Here is a 20,605-nt window from a genome sequence, read left to right as displayed (position 1 = left end):
TCCCACCTACTCAAGAACCACGTCATCAAGCACAGGGGATGGAAACGTGCCCAAGAACCCAAAATATCACTGACGCCAAATGTGCAGTCGCAACCATAGAAGAGCTCGGGGAGCAGACAGTAACCATACCTTCTTTACCAAAGCCTGGAGAGCATCCAACCTTTTTTTTTTTTTTTTTTTTTTTTCGGACACAGTCACCAACCCTAGAATAGGCTGAAACCGAGCCCCTAGAAAAACCAGATCCTGGGACGGCACAAAGTCTGATTACACCCAATTGATCAAAAACCTGTGTTATTGCAGGACCCCCAGAACTTGGGCCACCTGCCTCTGCAAAAGGTCTCGTGAATGGGCATGAATCAAAATGTCGACTAGATAAGGGTGCAGAAACACCCCTTCTGAATGAAGCAAAGCCACTAGAGGAGCCAGCATATTCGTGAAAATTCGGGGAGAAGATTTCAGACCGAAAGGCAGAACGCAAAACTGGAAATGATCCTGCCCCACAGCAAACCTCAGGAACTTTTGAGAGGACCATGCCCCCGGTACGTGTGGGTAAGCATCCGGCAGATCCAGTGACACCAGAAAATCCCCTTGCCTGACCAATGGAAAAATAGTCCGAATGGACAGCATGTGGAAATGCACTGTCCTGATCCAGGTATTCACCTCCTTCAGATTGAGCACCGGTTGAAAATCCCCCTGAAACTTTCCGCACAAGAAACAAGACCGCATAAGTGCCCTGACCTCGGTCGTCTAGCGGAACATGGGAAATGGCCCCCATGACCAGTAAGTCCCGCACTCCGTCCAATAATGCTCCACTCCAAGACCCCTCTGAAGGCAGAGGTGTGGGATGCACCCCGGAATCTGGAGGAACCGCCACAAAATCTATGACATAACCATTGGTCACCATGTCTAGTACCCAATGATCGGTTACACTGTCCTCCCAAGCTGAAAGAAAGTGACACAGTCATCCCCCAACCGGCCCTCTGCCAGGCCCACAGCGAATGCCAGGACCCCTTCTTGAAACCACCCCGGGTCTCAGGAGTAGACTTCTTAAGTGAAAAACACGGATGCAAACGCCGTCTCCTAAACGAAAACGATTTAGCAACCCTAGTAGGAGAAGATCTGGAATGCTTCTTCCACCCTTTACCCAAAGAAGAAACCCCTTTATAAGGTAAGGCATGCTTCCGCTCCTTAAACGCCTTGGAAAGTATGGATGGTAATAGTTCTCCAAACAAGTTACAACCCTCAAACGGCAGTCTCAACAAGGCCGCCGTTTCCCCTGGATCAGCCTTCCATGAACGCAACCAGAGGGACCTACGAGCCCCAATCAAAGACCCAGATGCCAGAGCCGAAGTACGGACTATATCTGAAGACACATCCACCTATAATCTGGCCAGCTGTTCCATACCAGCCAGGAGCTCCGAACACTCCGCCCCTTCCTGTACAGCCAGTTTATCAAAGCCTTGAACCAATGATTGTGACGCATAAGCAGAATAAATCCCTGCCTTCAGCGCCAGATTCTCCGCCGCAAAAGCCCTCTTAAGACCTGAATCCACTTTACGGTCTGTGGCATACGTAGGCACACAATCCTCCGGATTGACTGCCGTTTTGCCAATTAGAGTAGCCAGAATAGAGTCCAGGCGTATTGAAGGAGGAAAAACCCCCTCACCCTCAAGTAAGTAAAGTTTCTGAAGGAATCGTGGAACCTGAGCCTTCTCCACATCCTTCCACTCACGAAACACCATATCCTTCACAGGTCCCTGGAAAGGCATGGCAAACATAAAAGGCGTCTGATATTTGAGGAAATAAATGAGACTCTGAGTTTGTAGGTTGAAACACAGGGAAACCTAAACTGTCCCGAACATGTGTCATCACTTCCCACATTACCTCTTCTGGAAACCTATTTCCCCCCAGATGACGTTGATGGGGCCTCATCCTCACTCTCCGATGAGGATTTCCTTGCCGCTACCGATGAGTGCGCACGCTTAGACTGATCAGTCCTGGCCACGCCAGCTTGCAGTGCCCTGGTGACAGCCATTTCACCCATATCCTGCACTTCCTCACTAGACATGAGGGGAGTACCCCTGCCAGGTACCTGTGGGTTCTCAGGAAGAGCAATGCTACCCTCCCCTCCCACCTCCGAGGAGGAAGAAGAGACAACCACGTCTCTTTGCTGGAGCTTTAGGCATGGTAACCAAAATAACACTGCCTTTCATTCCAAAACACTACCCTACATATAGGACCCTGGTCCTCCCTAACAGGGCTCCACCAAACCCTAAAAAGGTCACAATCCTTGTAAAAATCCAAAAAACCACGGGCAGAACGCCCGTCCTACCTGACCAGCATCCAAAAATTGAAGTTCCTCGGTCCTCGCGGCTCCGCGGCGCGGAAACCCGGAAACTAACGCCCCAGCCACAGAGGGCCGGCTGACCCCGTCAGCCGGCCCCCAGTACACGCCTCTCGAGCAGCCATGCCGTTCGCTCAAGACGTGACCCAGCCGTAGCACTCCTCGCGGAGCACCGCGTCCCGAGGAGTGCCTCCATCGACGACCTCCAGGCCCCGCCGTGCAGGTAAGAAAGGGAAAGAAAACCGTCTAGCGTGGGCTAGACAAAAGAACAGGAGGGGATAAGGGTGGGGGGGGGTTTTGAAAGGGGAAGGGAGGGTCTAGGGGGGAGGCGGGAGGCCTCATTGGTTAAAAGGAAGGCGAGGGAGGGACGGGAGGTAATGTAATATTTTTGACTGCATTGGTGTGTATGTTGTGATATGCGAGGGTGGGGGTGTTTGATGGGTGTCCCCCTAACTTTTGCCTCCCCCTTCCCCCGTGTCGTAGATGCAGTACTCAACGGTATCTTCTGTGCCTACGTCGCTGTTAGTCGTAGAAGAGCAGAAAGACAAAGGCAGGTAGGATTTGGAGTTCCAGCTCCATGGAGTCGTCGTTCCTCGTAGAGTGTGTTAAGGTGAGCGTTTTCCCATAGGAAAAGCTGTTTCTGCCGTGTTTTTATCCACGGAGAATCTGCCCCGGAAAAGGTGGCGGATTGGCCTGTCATAATAGTGTGGGCGGTACATTGTCTCCCGCCTGTCTGTTGGCGGTGACCGCCGCGCTGTTTGTCTGTACCGCCGTGGCGGGCGATGTGTTAAAGTGGCTGTCTTTGTTGGCGGTTTCCACCAGGGTCGTGATTCCCTTTTTTTGTCCGCCGGCCTGTTTGCGGTATTTCCGCAGCTTTAACACCGTCCGCCAGGGTTGTAATGACCACCTTGGTTGCTTGACAATGTCAGACAATTTCAAAGCGCGAGATGCGGCGCGAAGACGTTTTCAGTCTGGTTTGCTTGGCAACAATAACAACCGATAAGCTCATAAAGTAGCACCAGGACGTTTTTACGAAAACGCCGAAAGAACAATGGTAAACAAGGTATTAATCCTACCGCTACAGCAATCACAAAGTTCTGTTGAAAACGGCAGGAAAATATCAAGTCATACAACTTCCTGGAGATCCTGCCTCAAACTGTGAAGAAATGTGCTTGATGGACGTGTGGGTTCTTCGTCGGGGTCGCTCGTACGCTCTTTTGTTGTTACGACAATCATGAGATTGACAAGCTTTTATTCGTAACATGTGTGCGACCCCGATATCAGGACATCCGAAGCGCGTCTTCAACATCAACCGTCTCCCTCTTCAACCTCCCTTCGAACTCCCGTTACCTAGCGATGCTCAAGCCTAGTGTTAACACACATTGTGCGCGAGCATCGCAACAAGTGTTAATAGCCTAACAGGTCTGTTTTGTGCTGCATTGGCTTTCGCAGGGACATGCACAGGGAAATCTCGTGGTTGCCGCCCTGCTTCCGTGTAAATGTGGTCCAGTGGGTTTGGGCACCTAAAGGAGCACTGGCAAGTTTCGTCACACCTACCACCATAGGGTGCTTAGTGAGCGAGCCTGACCACTACAATGGGGCTTGGTGGGGTTCTCTCCCCCTCCCCCACAAAATAAGAGAATTTGGGACGAAATGGCAAAAACTGTGCTTTCCGCGTCACATTTTTCATTTTATATTCAACTGTATTCGATTTTACCCTCTAACAGTTCCTCTCATCTCTCCATAGCCCCTCCCTCACATATATTTTATTTGTGTTAGAGTGCCTCTCAGCAGCTTAGGGTGTTGGGCACTTTACATCATACACACAGAGACAATGAATAGTACATTGTAGATCAGTGTATAGAAAATGTTACGTAAGACAAAGAGGACAAACAAGGAGTAGGATTCACATCATCCACACGGATAGCCATTGTTTGAGAGTGCTTGTTCGGCGGAAGCATACAGGTAGGATTCAGACGCAACACTGTGGTTATGGTTGACTTTACTAATAACACTATTTCTACCCAAGCAAAACCTTTGTAGCAAAATTAGGATAATCAAAGACTGGGTAAAAATACAAGTTTCTAAACTGTACCGTGCAGTTTCAATGCAGTTATTTGATGGCAGTTCATACCTCACTGTGCTAGATTATGATCGTAATTTATGAACAGAACAGTGATCAAAGGAATCCTGTAAGAAAAGCAGCATTCCTCTAAGCCATGCATACAAAATACTGTTCTGTGATCTGTACAGTGCACGTTCTTTGCAGCTAGCATATTAACCCCCTTAAATCCCTGTGCTATGTTAGATGACAACAGTGCCACTAGACAAAACCGTAATCTCTCTCCAGCAGGTACATTAATCACCAGTGTTATAGTGGCACTTTTATTCTTGCCTGTAAACTGCTGGATATACCAAGAACACTGCAGCGCTGCTACTAAAGCAACCTCCGCCCCCTCCCCTCCCACACCTGCTTCCAGCCTCCTGGGGAAATACCCAATGCCTGGTACCTAATCTGGTCTTGAAAAAACAAAATAAAATAAAAACAAATTTGTTCAGTGTTCACACCGAGTTGGACTACTTTTTAGGCAGAAGTGTACAAGCAAAATGTTAACATTCACAGCAAAGCCAGCAAATGGCTGAAGTAGGCTGACCCATGGCACCAGGTTGTACGTTGTCCTCGGTGGGAGGAAAATGTGAATTACAGTTGAACAGATGAAGAAGGATGCCATGAACCCTATATGTATGTACATAGGTATGCACTTTATGATTATGTTTTCAGAATACAGGAGGCTAGTGAGACAGCTAAAGTGGTCTCCAGGCTTCCAGGTGTTGAGGGGCACCGAGAACGTGGGATCAACAGATAAATACAGAAGTTCTGTGGAAGAAAACCTAGAGTTAATTGGGGGGGGGGGTGAGGAGAATGAACAAAGACAGGCTAAAATGGCACGATATGTAGTCGAGCTGTATGGTCTGGAAGCAATTAAGATGGGAATTATATATTTCTCGGGCTTCTTTTAACTTATTTTCGTGAGAGAGCAATGGATTCTTCCTCCACTGTGGGCTGGCATGAACATACATTGAGGATAAGGGAGGAGAGACTGGGAGAACCAAACATACTATGCAAATGAATTAATCATCACCCCCAAAAATAGAAACTACAAACTCAGAGCTATACACGAACGTTCTGTTACCACTAAAGGGAGATAGAAGTCCAAACTATGAGATGTGCCATAATATTCCCTTTATGTTTCCGAATGTTGGCGAAAAAACAATATATTGTCAGTTATAAAATAAGCATTTGTGAAAGGAGCACGATTTTAGTCGCTGAAATCACAGGCAAGCTCATACCACTTATCTACCACGATAATAAGCACTCAAGACATTTCCTTTCATAAATAATTTAGTTTATTGTATTGCATATGGCTATTAAGAGAGCATCCATGATCAATAAAGACTAAATACAATGCACTGCTCTAATTTCATTTATTTTTGTCAGCAGCATCACAAGTCCCTATATACACAACATGTACATTGGAAGACACAGCAAGATAAGTTAAGTCTCTTGTCATCACAATTGCCAGAAATATATTTAAATTCTTGATACCCAGAAATAATATATACCTAAAAAAGTATTTTACATGTTTTAAGTTAAGTCAGGCAAAAATGTATAAAGTCCCAATATACATGAAGAATTTTAGCAAACATAATTTATACATTTTGGTTCCATTCTGTAAACTAGATTATGTAAATATTGCATATGCCATTTAATGAAATGTAGAGGAGAGTATATAATTTAGCAAGGTTTCAAGTTCTTTTCAAAGGATGCAGTAAGAATATAAATCTACTTTGTTGTAGTGGCATGATCAAGTTTCTAGTAGTTTCAAAATACAAACTGATAGGAGGTGATGGGGGGAAGCAGCATTCAATTATTTTTGATGCTGCAGATCATTAAAAAAACGCTAACCAGCAAAGGAAGAAACATTCATACAAAATTCCACAACTGTCAATTATTTACAGAACACTATACATTGAAATTGACCTCAGAGCATATATTCCATGGTACATGCACTGGGTTGTCTAAGTATCCAGGTCAATAATATCGACCTACCTGTAGAATATCGACTACCAAACGATCATCAACATAAACACAGATAAGAATAGTAAATTTACTACCATGAACGATATGAATTAGATTTTGTGGAGTCGATATAAGCACATGTTGATATTAAAAAATGAATATTCTGGTAGTGCACTCACGCATTTCTGCAATAAGAGACACACTTAGTTCAAGGAATATGGTGGGGTGAGAGAGGAACTGAAAAGCGCAGAAGAAGCGCAGTCACTATACATTCATCTGTGTCTTATTATACAATCCTCTGTTCTAAAAGATCAGTTTGTCAAAAGGAAGACTGCAAGGACATTAAATAACTAAATTTCTAAGACCTTGATACTTCCGTCCTCCAAAAAAAATAAGATACTCTCCATAAAAATTTACAGTATTTGTACAAACTTTTGACAGAAAACTCATATGGTGCGTATAACAACATTACTTGCCAGAACAGGCACGAGTGAGGTACCAATACAAAATATATACCATTATTAAAATCAAATATATAAGCAGTCGAAAAACATTCTGCTGTTCTGGTGCAGTGCTTTCCTCACTGTGAGGTCAGTCAGGGCACAAGTGTTTTGCTTTTGTGTTTTTTTTTTTAAATACTGAAAAAATATCTACTTGTCCTGACTATAAATAAATAACAGGCTGATTGCAAAGCCTTTTTAAAATAATGCCTTCTATACAGTGTGCCAGAATTGGTCATTTTTACTAAGTACAACAGAGTACCTCTTGTTTGCCCACAGCGTTGACTTTCCTTTGCCTGCTTATTCAATGCCTCCAACGAGAACGGGCAGAAGAAACTCTTACTTGGAACAAGGGGCCTTTGCACAAATAATATTAGAAAATACATACAAAATGTAAGACATTCAAGTTCTTTTTTGGAACTTTTGCTTTTTCAGCAATATTGTGTAAGCATTGTGGATCCTTCATTAATGCCCAGCCAACAATACTTCATGCAGATGTCAGTGTCCTAAATTGGCTCCAGTCCATACGTAAACACTGTACTTAGATCCACACAGCAGCTGATTACAGTAAGGCTGACACCGGTCCTTGAGGAACATTCCGCATAAAATAAAAGCAGTCCCCTTTCATGTGAACAATACAAATATCTGGGTTACTCTGAACCGAGGTAGGGCGGTGGAGGTCTTAAAAGAGGGTGTAGGTCAGTAAATACCAGATTTTACTGCTTTTCAACGGGTTAGAAAAACTCTCCCAGCCTGCTGAAGAATAAATAGAGTTCATCTTTGCAAAAAGGGCTAAAAGGCATTGAAAAAAGGCTAGTCAGAAAGGAAATGTGATTGTCTATGTAAAAAGAAATCTTCAACTGGGCTCTTTACATGACAGCAACTCAGCGGTAAGACGTCTGGCACAGAAAACCAAATGAGGCAGGTCGCCCATCTTTGTGTTGATCAACTGCACTGTTTAAAAAAAAAAAAAAAAAAAAAAATACCAAAACACAGAAATTGCTCAAAACAGAAAAGTAAACGTGGAGCAGCTTCAGTTGCAAACAGATGGCAGGTAACCTTCGTTTCATGTTGTACTCTGTGGCGCAAGGTCATGAGATAAAATCAGGTCCTTCCCCCTGAAAAACAAACAAAAGGAACATTACTAAATTGAAGTCCGATTAATACTCGTCAACAAATAGGTATACACAAGATGTTTACAGTTTTACCAGGATTAAAACTATGTGATCTAATGTTGGATCTGTTGTTACTTTTAGTTTTAGCAGAATTAAGGCTAAAAACAAAAATGACAACTTTACCCACCCCATTTACATTTGAGTATTAGGACAGCTACACCTATGATTAACGTGCAAGTATGCCTACTTGTCATGTCAAAGAGAAAGGAGCTGCAGTAAAGACATTAAAAAAAAAAACACTTAGCAATCCAAAGTTTGTTGAAAATGACAACCATTCAGTACCACAGAACCTGATAGCCTGCACAAGGTAAAGATGTAAGTCTGGGGAAGGGGTTGTACCAAAGATCAAGACCAGGATGAATCTAAATGCTCCAACTCCCCTGGTTAACAATGACTCAAGACAAAGGGCCCGATTACGTCCTTGGCAGAGGGGATTACTCTGTCCCAAATATGACGGATATCCAGTCTGCCCCATTACAAGTTCCATAGGATATAATAAGTGCTTTAAATGGGCCGGTGCTGTCCGGTACTGAGTACCAGCACTTTTTTATTTTGAGATGGAGAGTACTGGCACATCTCATGCAAAACCTAATACTTTTCATTGGAGAGTACCGGCACTTCTCGGAAACAAGCAGGTACTCTGGCACAGAGTACCTTCACTTTAATTTTTCCATTTCAAGCACTGGATATAATGGAACTTGTAATAGGGCGGGAAGGATATCCATCACATTTGGGACGGAGTAATCCCCTCCACCAAGGTGGTAATCAGGCCCAAAGTGTTAACCATTGATGTAAGTACTTGGAAAAGAGCAGTTTCTGCCACCCCCTCCACGCCCCTATATTATCTTTTCTTTAGCACCGACTCAAGCCACCAGTTGTTTTGCACTACTGTTGTTACCAATTATTTGAAATAAACTGTGTGCACTTTGACTCCTCCCACAATAGAATGTCTCTCACCATGTGCTACTGGCTATTTGTTGTATCATTCCACCTCCTTTTAAGTGTTCGCTTACAATACATAAGGGACTATCTTACATCTCAGAAGCACAGGGAATCATGGCACATTCAGTACTTCCTATATACATGTAGAGTTACTAGAAGCCAATCGTTGGACGTGTTTTTTTCACAGTACTAGTCTTTTTAAAAAATATGTATATATATATTTTATTAAAGACTAGAAATGCAAACTAGACCTACCCACTGCCAATCATTGCTTTGGGGGTTTCAAATGTATTAGCAAAGGCTTTTCTCAGCACAACTTTTTCCAATATGTTGATAATTATCTGAAATTCCACAACCATAATTTATCCGAGCTACACTGACACACAGGCTGCAGATTATTGCACTCTATCCTCAAATACTTTCAGATGGTTTAAATGTTACCAGACTGCTTCTTGGGTGGACATCTCATGATTTCAAACATGTATCACGAAACTCCACAACAAGGTCAAACACACTCGGGGGTCACTTCACAAATATAGCAGCACAAACCCTGCATGATTTAAAAGGCCGCAAATTCATAGAACCACAGTGAGTGTGACCCTTGGAGTGAGTAAGGCTGACTCACCCTACGAACTTTCTAACCTGGATGAAAGGAGTAGACAGTCATCTTGTCGTCTTTATTACCTTGTCATCTTAATTACCATGTTTGAACCGGGTGGCCCATTAGGCTCCAGAAAAGGTAGATTTTAAGTCGTATTGAACTGCACACAAAACGACTATGCACACAAGAAACAGTAGAAAACGTACAGGAAAGGACACCGAAAAAAAAGTTTCTGGATAACCATTTCTAAAATGTGCAGTATCATAACCACACGTTAAAAGAGTACCAAGACTACTGAAATATTTAAAGTATCCAAGATAGTTAGTAACACAGTGGGCAATGCCCAAGTACAAATTGGCAAGTGTCTTTTCGATAACACAGGCTATTGAGAAGAGAATCCCTGGGCAGTGAAAAACAGGCAGCCTGCGGCAGCCTGAACCACGCAGGAGTAAAAAATGAGACCTGAAGGGCTGAAAGGCCCTTAAAACTATTCTAACTCCAGCAAACCTCCAAAACTGTACACGGCCCTACCACACCAGCATCTGTTTCCATTCTCTGCACCACTAATACTCTGAAGCAGGCTGGGGGCAGGTGCGAAGTAAAACAATTAAAAAACAAGCACTGTCAAAGCTAACGTGTGGTTCAAAGCCTATTTAAGCATGGCATCTACTAGAAGTACATATGCCAGATGCAAGTCATTGGAAGCTGTGGCAAGAGCCAGGCAGCAGTGCCTGGGGATCAGCCAGGTCCTTGCAAGTTAAAAAAAATATATATAAAAGAAATGCATTCAAAATAATTCAAACAAAAAAGAAACCCACACAATGGCCTACAAGTCCCTTGCACTGGCTACTTTCTCGGTGAGTGACAATCTTGTGCTTGGGCATGATGTCATCACTTAATGAGAAAGGAACAAAAAGCTGCAGTGAACTAGCCTACTACTCCATGCAGAATTCTTTGGTGTGTGGCACCATGTGAATGACACTGAAACAGACCAATGGACCGACTGGCTGAAACCCTCTTTAATTAAGCGTATGCACAGATTTCATAAAATCAAATGATGAACACTAAAGCCATACCTAATGAGTAAAGTCTTACATCTCTGGATATCTCCATGGGCAGTGTGTGGAGTAAAACACCTTAAAAATAACTAAACGCACATCTCTAATGATACCCACCACATCTTTGATGCATCGAAAGAATGTGGTAAGGAATACAGATGAATGGTATAGTTCCCTATCTCCTTAAATGGACAGCCCCAGAAAACAGCCTATCAACAGGTCAATTAAAGAAAACATGAGGGATTTAAACACAACACCAAGTATGGTTATCAACAGGTCAAGAACTCATGGAAGTTTCTCTAAATCGGAAGACACAAGCTCTTGCTCACCATTAAAGGCAAGTCAAAGTCTCTTCACAGGATCTACATCACCTAATGAGAAGTTTACTTCCAAAGCAGAAGGCCTTTTTGATAGTGAAGGGAGATTCTGAAGTTATAATGCCTAAACTTACAGAGTTTAGATCCCTGATATAAATAAATACTATATATAAATGAGTGGAACAAACGCTACTTACAAATAGTGAAACTGTATGCAAATTACTAGTCCCCTTTGTCATCACAATAAGCACGGTGACATTCTGGTTTCTTTTTATTAAAAAAAAAAAATATGTACGGTGCCCTTCCAACCACAAAATAAACTGGTCCTCAAACCCAACTGCTCTACTCGTTTTATTGCTACTTGGTTCTCCTCTTGCTTGAAAGGTTTATCAAGCAATGGAAGGTTAAAAGGGGCCACTATCCGCAGGAGTGACAAAGTGCTCACTTCTCATCAGGTCATGGGTAAACAGGAAATAGGGACCACATTGCATCCATTTTCTTGCGATAATGGCATTACTCCTAGTCCTACTCCCTCGCCTTCCTTTAAACCAATGAGGCTTCCTGCCTCCCACTAGACCCTCCCCTTCCCTTTTAAAAATCCCCCCCACCCCTACCCCCTCCTGTACAAAAACCAAGCCTAAGCAGCAACTCAGACAGTCCGTACCGGGAGGGCGGGAGGGAACGGAAAGGAAGGCGAGGGAGTAGGACTAGGAGTAATGCCATTATCGCAAGAAAATGGACGCATTACCTCCCGTCCCTCCCTCGCCTTCCTTTAAACCAATGAGACATAGCAAGAAGCACACAGGAGACGGACACTGAGTTGCAAGAAGTTCAATAACATGCACAAAGGCCACCAAAACCCCACCCCTAAGACTTCATAGAGGATAAGACCCGGTGAACCAATACCGACTCCAAACAACCCAAGTCCGACCGGCCAGAATGCCGAATGAACGCCAAAGGCGAGGCCCAAGTGGCGGCCCTGCCAACTTCCACCACTGAAATCCCCTGAGACTCTGCCACCCAAGCCGCCATACCCCTGGTAGAACGACCCCAAACCCCTTGATGAGGAACAACCCCCATCAAGGAAAAAAACAAACAGAATCAATGATCTCACCCCCCGACTCAAGGAAGCCGTGGAAGGCATCTCCGCTACGGGCCGGCCCAAAATGTACAAAAAGCGAATCACCCTTACGGAAAGGAGCCACCACCCTCAGGCACTCCAACAAAGCCCTGCGTACATCCAACAAAAGCAAACGAACCACCTCCACCAAAGTGGGATTCGGACAAAAGGAAGGAAGGATGACCTCCTGGCGAGCATGAAAAGAAGAATTGACTTTCGGGATAAAAGAAGGTACCGGAACCAGAACCACCCGATCCGGAAAAACTTCCCAAAAAGGAAAGGAACAGGCCAAGGCCCCCAATTCTACTAAACGGCGAGCCGAAGCAATGGCCACCAAAAAGAACGTCCTTAAGGAAAGAAGACGTAAACACAGTCCCCCAGAGGTTCAAAAGGATAATCCATTAAAACCTCCAATACCAAAGAAAGATCCCCTGAAGGAAAAGAACGTACAGGGCGAGGAAACAAATGAAAAAGCCCCTGAAAAAATCCCGGCAACAAACGACCCTTAACCAGAAGGCTGCGCAACGGACCTCAAAATGCCTGAATAGCCGCCCACTTTACCAGCAGAGACACCCCAGACAACCTCAACTGTGCACCGTCCTGCAAGACCCGCATCACATCAAAGAGAGACGTGCCAGTAGGATCCAATACATGCCTCAAGCATCAAGAAGAAAAAAACCTACCACAGCCCACCCAAGAAAGTAAAGTGGAACGCCGCCTGGAACCCAGTAAAGTAGAACTTAAAGCCACTGGCACCCCCAGACCCGTCAAACCTCGGCGGGCCATTCCCAGGCAGTCAAGTGTAACCTCCCCTAAGACCACAACGAGAGGCCGGGAAACTCCAGGGGAGACGGACACAGAGGAAGAGGCCACATCCGACCGGATGCCCTCAGCCGCAGCAATGGGAACCAATTCGCCCTAGGCCAATGGGGAGCAATCAGGACAACCCTGGCCCCCAGAAGCCACACCCTTAACAGCAAAGGCCTGAGTAGCTGAAACTGCGGGAACGCATACAAAAGGCCCCTCGGCCAAGGACACGACATCCCGTCCACCTCCCAGGGTTGGGGACACCGAAAACCGGGAGCCGAAATGACCGAGCTACGCGTTTTTCTCGGACGCGAACACATCCAGCACTGGAAGACCCCAGAGCCGAACCAGATGAAGAAACAGTGAACTCTGGACGGAGAAAAGTTGAGAGGAAGTAACACAATGCCCGAACGTATGCAGCCCTGAGAGCAGAAACCCACTCCTGAGCCCACACAAAAATCTTCCAGGTCAGACCGAACAAAGCCCTAGACCAGGTCCCCCCATGAAGTATGACATAAGCCCTGGCCACTACGTTGCCCGAACAAGCACCGCAGAACCACCAAATGACCTTGCAGCCGCAACCATAGAAAAGCACGGAGGGCCGTCTGTACCACAACCATCCACACCATGGACCGGAGCACCACAAACTTCTTCACTGACACTGCCACCAAGCCAAGAAGAGTCCGAAACTGAGACTCCAGAAAAAACAGATCCTGGGATGGGACTAAACCGACAGCCCCCCGTTGAATAAAAAAAAAACGTGGTTCTGCCGGACACCAGAACTTGGGCAACCTGCTTCCGAAATAGGGCCTGCGAGGTAGAACGGAGCAAATGTCGTCCAGATATGGATGAGTAAACACCCCTTCTGAATGTAGCAAAGCCACCAGGGGGGCCAGTACCGTCGGAAAAATCTGAGGAGAAGTCTTGCGGCCGAACGGCAGAACACAAAACGGACAGTGCACCCGATCCACAGCAAACCCCAGGAACTTTTGAGAGGATCTTGCCACAGGCACGTGTAGGTACGCAACCTGCAGATCCAGTGACACCAGAAAGACCCCTCGTCTGACCAATGGAAAAATAGTCTGAATGGACAGCATGCGGAAATGCACTGTCCTGATCCAGGTATTCACCTCCTTTAGATTGAGCACAGGCCGAAATCCCCCTGAAACTTTCTGTACAAGAAACAAGACCGAATAAGTGCCCTGACCCCGTTCGTCTAGCGGAACGCGGGAAATGGCCCCATTGACCAGTAAGCCTCGCACTCCGTTCAACAATGCTCTTCTCCGTGACCCCCCTGAAGGCAGAGGTGTGGGACGTACCCCTGAATCTGGAGGAACCACAACAAAATCTATGACATAACCATTGGTCACAATGTCTATTACCCAATGATCGTTAACACTGTCCTCCCAAGCTGACAGAAAGTGACTCAGTCTTCCCCCAACCGGCCCTCTGCCAGGCCCACAGTGATTGTCAGGACCCCTTCTTAAAACCACCCCGGGTCGCAGGAGCCGACTACGTAGGCGAAAAACGCGGCTGAAAACGTCGTTTCCTGAATGAAAAGGATTTAGCAACCCTAGTAGGAGAAGATCTGGAATGCTTCTTCCACCCTTCACCCGAAGAAGAACCCCCTTTATAAGGTAAGGCATGCTTCCTCTCCTTAAATGCCTTGGAAAGCATGGACGGCAATTGCCCACCAAATAGGTTACAGCCTTCAAACGGCAGTCTCAACAAGGCCGCCTTCTCCCCTGGATCAGCCTTCCAGGAACGCAACCAGAGGGACCTACGAGCCCCAATCAAAGCCCCAGAAGCCAGAGCCGAAGTACGGACCACATCTGAAGACACATCTGCCAACAACCAGGCCGCTGCCCCATACCAGCCAGGAGCTCCGAACACTCTGCCCCATCCTGAACAGCCACTGCCAGTTCATCCAAGTCCTGCACCAACGACTGGGCCGCAGAAGCCGAAGAAATACCTGCCCTCAGAGCCAGATCCTCAGCCGCAAAAAGCCCTCTTAAGCCCTGAGTCCACACTACGGGCCGTGGCATCAGCAGGCACACAATCCTCCGGATTGACAGCAGTTTTGCCAATCAGGGTAGCCAAACGTGAATCCAGGAGGACCGAGGGAGGCCATACCTCCTCACCCTAAAGTAAAGAACGTATCTGAATGAACCGTGGAACCTGAGCCATATCCACATCCTCCACTCCCAAAACACCATATCCTTCACAGGTCCCCGAAAAGGCATGGAAAATTCAGACCGCGTCTGATATCGTGGAAATAAGTGAGAGCCAGCGTTGGCAGGACTAAACACAGGAAACCCCTACATGTGCCATCACAACCCACATCACCTTCCTGGAGCCAAAATCACCCCCAGAGGACGTAGAGGGAGCATCCCCTCCCACACTCTCAGAGGAGGACTTCCCTGCAATTGCAGGAGAATGGGCAGCCCTAGCCCCACTAGGCCAGGCCATCCCCGCATGAAGAGCTCTGAAAACAGCCCCCTCGAACATCTCCTGCACCTCCTCCCTGGACATGATGGGCGCAGCACCACCACCTTGAATCAGGGGGCTCCCAGGAGTGGAAATGCCATCAGCACCACCCTCCTTTGAGGAGGAAGAAGAAATAATCCTCCTAAGAAATTTTAAGGGTGTAGGCGGGAGTCGTACCACTGTACACAGGTAACCTGCTGCACCAAAGGTACTTGACCTTGCCACTGAGCTCTAGCACCTGGATTCCGGCCATTAACTGAATCTGTAGGCACGATCTCATCCACAGATAAAATATACAGGGCCCAGGAACAATATCCCAGAACCAATCCAAATAAAGGATAAAACAAGAATTACAGCCAAAATGCGGGCAGAACGCCCGTCTTACCCGCACAGAAACCCAAAAACACTCTTCGGCATCCCTCCGTGGCGAAGAAAAACCGGAACTGAACGCCCCAGCCACCAAGAGCCGGCTGACCCCGTCAGCCGCCTCCCAGGACGCGTCTTACGAGCAGCCCCGCCTGCTCAGAAAAGACGCGCCCGGCCGAAGCACACCTCGCGGAGCTCCGCTTCCCGAGGAGTGCATCCAACGATGACCTCCAGGCCCCGCCGTGAAGGTAAGTGAAAAGGGAAAGTCTAGCATGGGCTAGACAAAAAGAACAGGAGGGGGTAGGGGTGGGGGGGGGTTTTAAAAGGGATGGGGAGGGTCTAGTGGGAGGCAGGAAGCCTCATTGGTTTAAAGGAAGGCGAGGGAGGGACGGGAGGTAATGCCATTTACCACGTGTATTACTTGAATCCAGATAGTATCTGAACACCATCATGCTTGATTCTCTGTGCCCCCTGGGACAGGCTTTAATTGACAACCAAAACCTGGCCTGTATTTGCAACGGCAGGTCAGGGGAAAATATAGCGGGGTGAATAAGTTGCTAGTATGCAACTTTAATACATTTTAACTATTGTGGTTGTGAAGTATCTTTAGTAGAATGGCTACAAAATAATAACTTTCAATTAATACAACAGCTGTCCTTTCGGGTATAGATGACCATTTTAAAGAGGGGCAAAATGTACCTACTTTGAGGGTACCATAAAACAGAGTGGCATTTACAAAGAGGATTGGCCAGTGGTTCCAAAAGCGAGAAACTTCACACGACCCAGCTAGTAACTGAGGGATGTAGGTATGTCTTTAGGGACTGTGAGGCGGCATAATTGGATGTCGGTAAACAGAGGTTAAATACCTGTGGAACACACGGGTTTATGTCTATTTTATCGACTTCCTGTCAAAAAAGAGCCAGAGGGGGCGTGTGATAGTGAAAAAACACTACTTGGCATTAATATCTAGGCTACATGGGGAGGAGAAAGTGCATTGTATATGCTGTTTGTGGGGGAGGGGAATTTGTGCTCCTAAGTTACCAGAAGATGCCAATCAGCCTTGACAAACGTTACAAATAAAAAGCAGACTGTTTTTTTCTTCTTGCACAATAATTCACTTAAAAAAGGGGAGATATGCCAAAGAAGGAGAGGGGTGGATGAAAATTACTCCTAAACGAGATGGGCTACCAAGTGCTCGGTTAGGATTCTTCTGTGCGCATGGGTAGACGCCACTGGCTCTTATGGAAGGCGGTTTTAGCACTAACGTCCCTCTGTGAAAAGAACTCGAATCCCTGTTCTCTCAGAAACAATGTAAAAAGCATTGTCAAAGCCAACAGGCAATAGGTCTGGCTGACATTTCGACTTAAGATTTAAGCATTATATTAGCCTGCCACACGGAAAAACAAACCACAGCACGATTCCTCTCTAAATAGACTGCCTATATGAGAAAGAATGTAATGTGGGATGAAAATGTCTTTCATGAAATACAAAGCAAGTACTCCTTTAGGGGAGCCAACAGCATGAGGTGAGAGAGAAATAATAATTTGGGTGGAGCCAAAGCCCATTCTTGCCATGTTTATTTTAAAGCATTAGTCATAGGAGGTAAGCAAACATCTGTGATTTCAAACCAGACCTCGAAACCCCCGAACACAAGACAGTGCATCAGGCTATCGTCATTTGAGGCAAGTGTGCACATCCATGTTACCAGACACTGGGCACTGTCAAAAAACGGTGACGTGTGCTTCAAGTAGAAAGTACAAACACACTAGGGCTGCACATGTGAGCCAACCCGTATACGAAAACAGGATTACATAGATTTCTTGCAGTACCAGAAATTGTACGTATTGTAATTCAAAAATATACTTTATAGGGGAGGTAAACTGAAGAACACACCCCATCCCCCAACGACCCTGAAATCTGTTTCACGGTTACCATGCTGCACATCAGTTCTTCCAACAGCAATATCCAGACAGATGGCAAGGCTACAACGACCGAATCGTTATCAAGAAAGAAGAAAAAAAAAAAAGAAAAAAAAAAAATCAATGAGGCTTCCAAAAAGATGCCTAGTGAGAGAAGAGGGCCTATTCCACTATAATAAAGTAAAGAGGATAATCAACTTTAATATAGGCAACCAGCAATGAGTGCATTTAGTCACGTTTGCAATAAGATCATCTCTATAACTTGAGCCATGGGCTTAACTTTTAGTTTAATTTTCACAAAACAGTATGAGGGACATCCGATTATCATTACTGTTGCCACTTAACAAGCCTGCATTTGTCATCAAAAGATTGGGCTATAGAGAAAAAGGCTGCAAAATCCGACAGAGCCCTTTTCCTAATCGAGGGCTTCTTCAAACATATTGCTCCAACTCCCGCCTCACCCCCCACCAACCTGCGCTCCCCCTCCCTCCCCCCCTCGCCCAGCCCCACACACACAAAAGTAGGAACCTAAGTAGAGCAATCAGAATGATTCAGAAACATAATTTATTCCTCTACTACCAGATATTTAACAGTGGTGCATAAAACAAAGTGGAGGGTCAAGGACGTTATATAGAAACTATCATGCAGCCTGCAGGGCACAGGTAGTGAACATACATCTATCTGCCAACAAGACACGACACGCTTTCTTTAACAATTACAGCAGCATTGGTACACATGCTTACAATACTTAAATACTTCCAAGTGGCTGCTTCAGGGGGTAAAACACTGGGTGCCACAGCGAGCCTGGGGTACAAAAATCAGGACTTCTGGACTGCAGCCTTAACACATTAGAATTGTTCAAGGGGATCACAGCACTGAGAAGTAACATAGGGTAGGGAAAACTGAGGAAAGCTAGAAATGTAACCAAGACATACATCATTTAGCTACTAGTCTGGTATGACAACACCCCACGACTGACGCTTCAAAGATGAAAACATCACTGGGTGGTCGTGCTTGTGCCTTACTTAACTCCAACCAGGATAACAAGCTCCTGGTACACAGCAGGGCTACATTCGAGTGTTCTTTTCAAGGCTTGAGGTGCCATCGACCTGTCAGAATGCCGGGCAGACTTAAAACTGCTTCGACACGAGCTTACAGAGCGTTCAGTTATATATGCACCTTACCCAAACTGCTCATGCGCAAACCACACTGAAGGAAGGAAGGAAGCATAAAAGCACCGCTTGTCTGAAATTCAAAACTAATCAAAATACAATAGTCAATTCATGTGTCCATATACTTCTCAACCATAAGAGGATGAGAGGGGCAACATTAACCAAAGGGGGTGAGACAAGAGTGGAGGGAATAAGTAAAAGCGCGTCTGGGGCAGCCCAATCATTGCTTTCTCACACTTTATTTTTCAGAGATTAACTATAGGAGCAAGTTAAAAGTGAAGGCGCATTTAACAAGCAAGAACTTTATTTGGAAAACATTCACATGCCTGAAAAACAGAAACATACACATCTGCTTTGGTTTAGGGGTGTCAGATCTTACATTAGCAAAAAACGTAAAAAACCGAACCAGCGCTCAAATGTCAAAAAGTGGTCGGACACCATTAAAGGCATAAACACTTCTTTTTTTTGGGGGGGGGGGGGTGTACATTTTTTTTAATTTATTTTTTACACATCTGCGAAGTTCTAAGAAAAGTTTACAACTTTGAGAGTGTTGCACTTTTTCCTCTTTGCCATGTTATGTATTAAAGTATGAACTCTGGCAACAATTTAGGTTGGACAAATCCTTAAAACAAAAAAAACAAAAATTGTGCATAATATATACGTTGCAGAAATCAGTTTTTTCTATGCATTGTCACGGAGTGTAAACATTGTGCAAAATATAAATATTCTGCATACATTCGCCAGCTTGGGTTGGCTCGATTTGAGTTAAAGTTATCCCTGCAGTACAGTAAAGAGTGCTGCAATGAGGATATAAAATAGGTTAAAGGGAAAACTGACACCATTCCAATATTCACAAAGGAGTAAAGTGCGAAACTTTATAAGACACTTTGGACATTCCAATTCAATGGACTTTCAAGCGGTATCTTATCAATTTGAAGAACTCAAAAGAGCTTTCAAGAATATTTACAGAAGATATTTCGGCCATTAACTAGAAAGTGTGGCTATTAAAATAAAGGAATGAGACAAAAATCTTCCAGCAAAAACCTATAACTGGATCTCAAAGTTAAACATCTGGGAAAGGACTTGAGAACATATTTGTATAATTAGCTATAAAGATAGTGAGCAAACTTCGATAATTACATTATAAAAAAAAGCTGCATGTCAGTTAACCATGAGGATACTTCTCACATAACTGTATAAAATGCAGTGCATTCATATATTTCAAGAACAGGAGTTAAAACCCGTTGAACGACTTTGAATCACTCCTTATGTACTACTGCATTTGTATCAAAACAAAGCAAGTCTACTTGGCAGAACATTAAGGAAGCATGCAGCTTGTTTTGTACACAGGAAGCATAAAATCGACAGCTGTTACCAAGAACAATGTATATCAAAACAAACCCATACGCCATCCCCCCCTTACACCACTTATTGAAATGGGAGACCACAATGCACGTGCATGCTCACTCGCAATGAGATGCCTGCAAAAAAAAGGAACCCCTAGAACTAGTTTCTTAAAAAAGGTAAGAAAATTATTTCGAGAGGAGACTGGCAATCTTAGCGAAGCGCCACTGGCATTTGGGGCGTTCACGGCAGAGCCAAATATCAGCCATGTTTTTTTAAAGTGCTCGAGTATTTAGTTAGCATCCTTACGTCCTGAGAAAGGCCCACTAGATTCACCAGTTCACAAAAACTGTTCTCCCCAGATTTGTTATG

At 45.1% G+C, this 20,605-nt stretch overlaps 1 protein-coding gene across 1 annotated transcript in view; it reads right to left on the bottom strand.

Annotated features, from left to right (window-relative positions):
• Window positions 1–5,813: 5,813 nt before the first annotated feature.
• IRS2 (insulin receptor substrate 2) overlaps window positions 5,814–20,605 on the bottom strand; it is a 29,184-nt gene continuing 14,392 nt past the window's right edge. The window contains exon 2 of the mRNA XM_069204245.1: window positions 5,814–8,043. Within this exon, the coding sequence (XP_069060346.1) occupies window positions 7,992–8,043 (52 nt within the window). The 3' untranslated portion in view covers window positions 5,814–7,991. The remainder of the gene's footprint in view (window positions 8,044–20,605) is intronic.

The sequence above is a fragment of the Pleurodeles waltl genome, chromosome 8, assembly GCF_031143425.1.
Source record: "Pleurodeles waltl isolate 20211129_DDA chromosome 8, aPleWal1.hap1.20221129, whole genome shotgun sequence".
In the NCBI taxonomy this organism is placed as follows: Eukaryota; Metazoa; Chordata; class Amphibia; order Caudata; family Salamandridae; genus Pleurodeles; species Pleurodeles waltl.
This window is presented reverse-complemented; position numbering and strand designations above follow the sequence as displayed.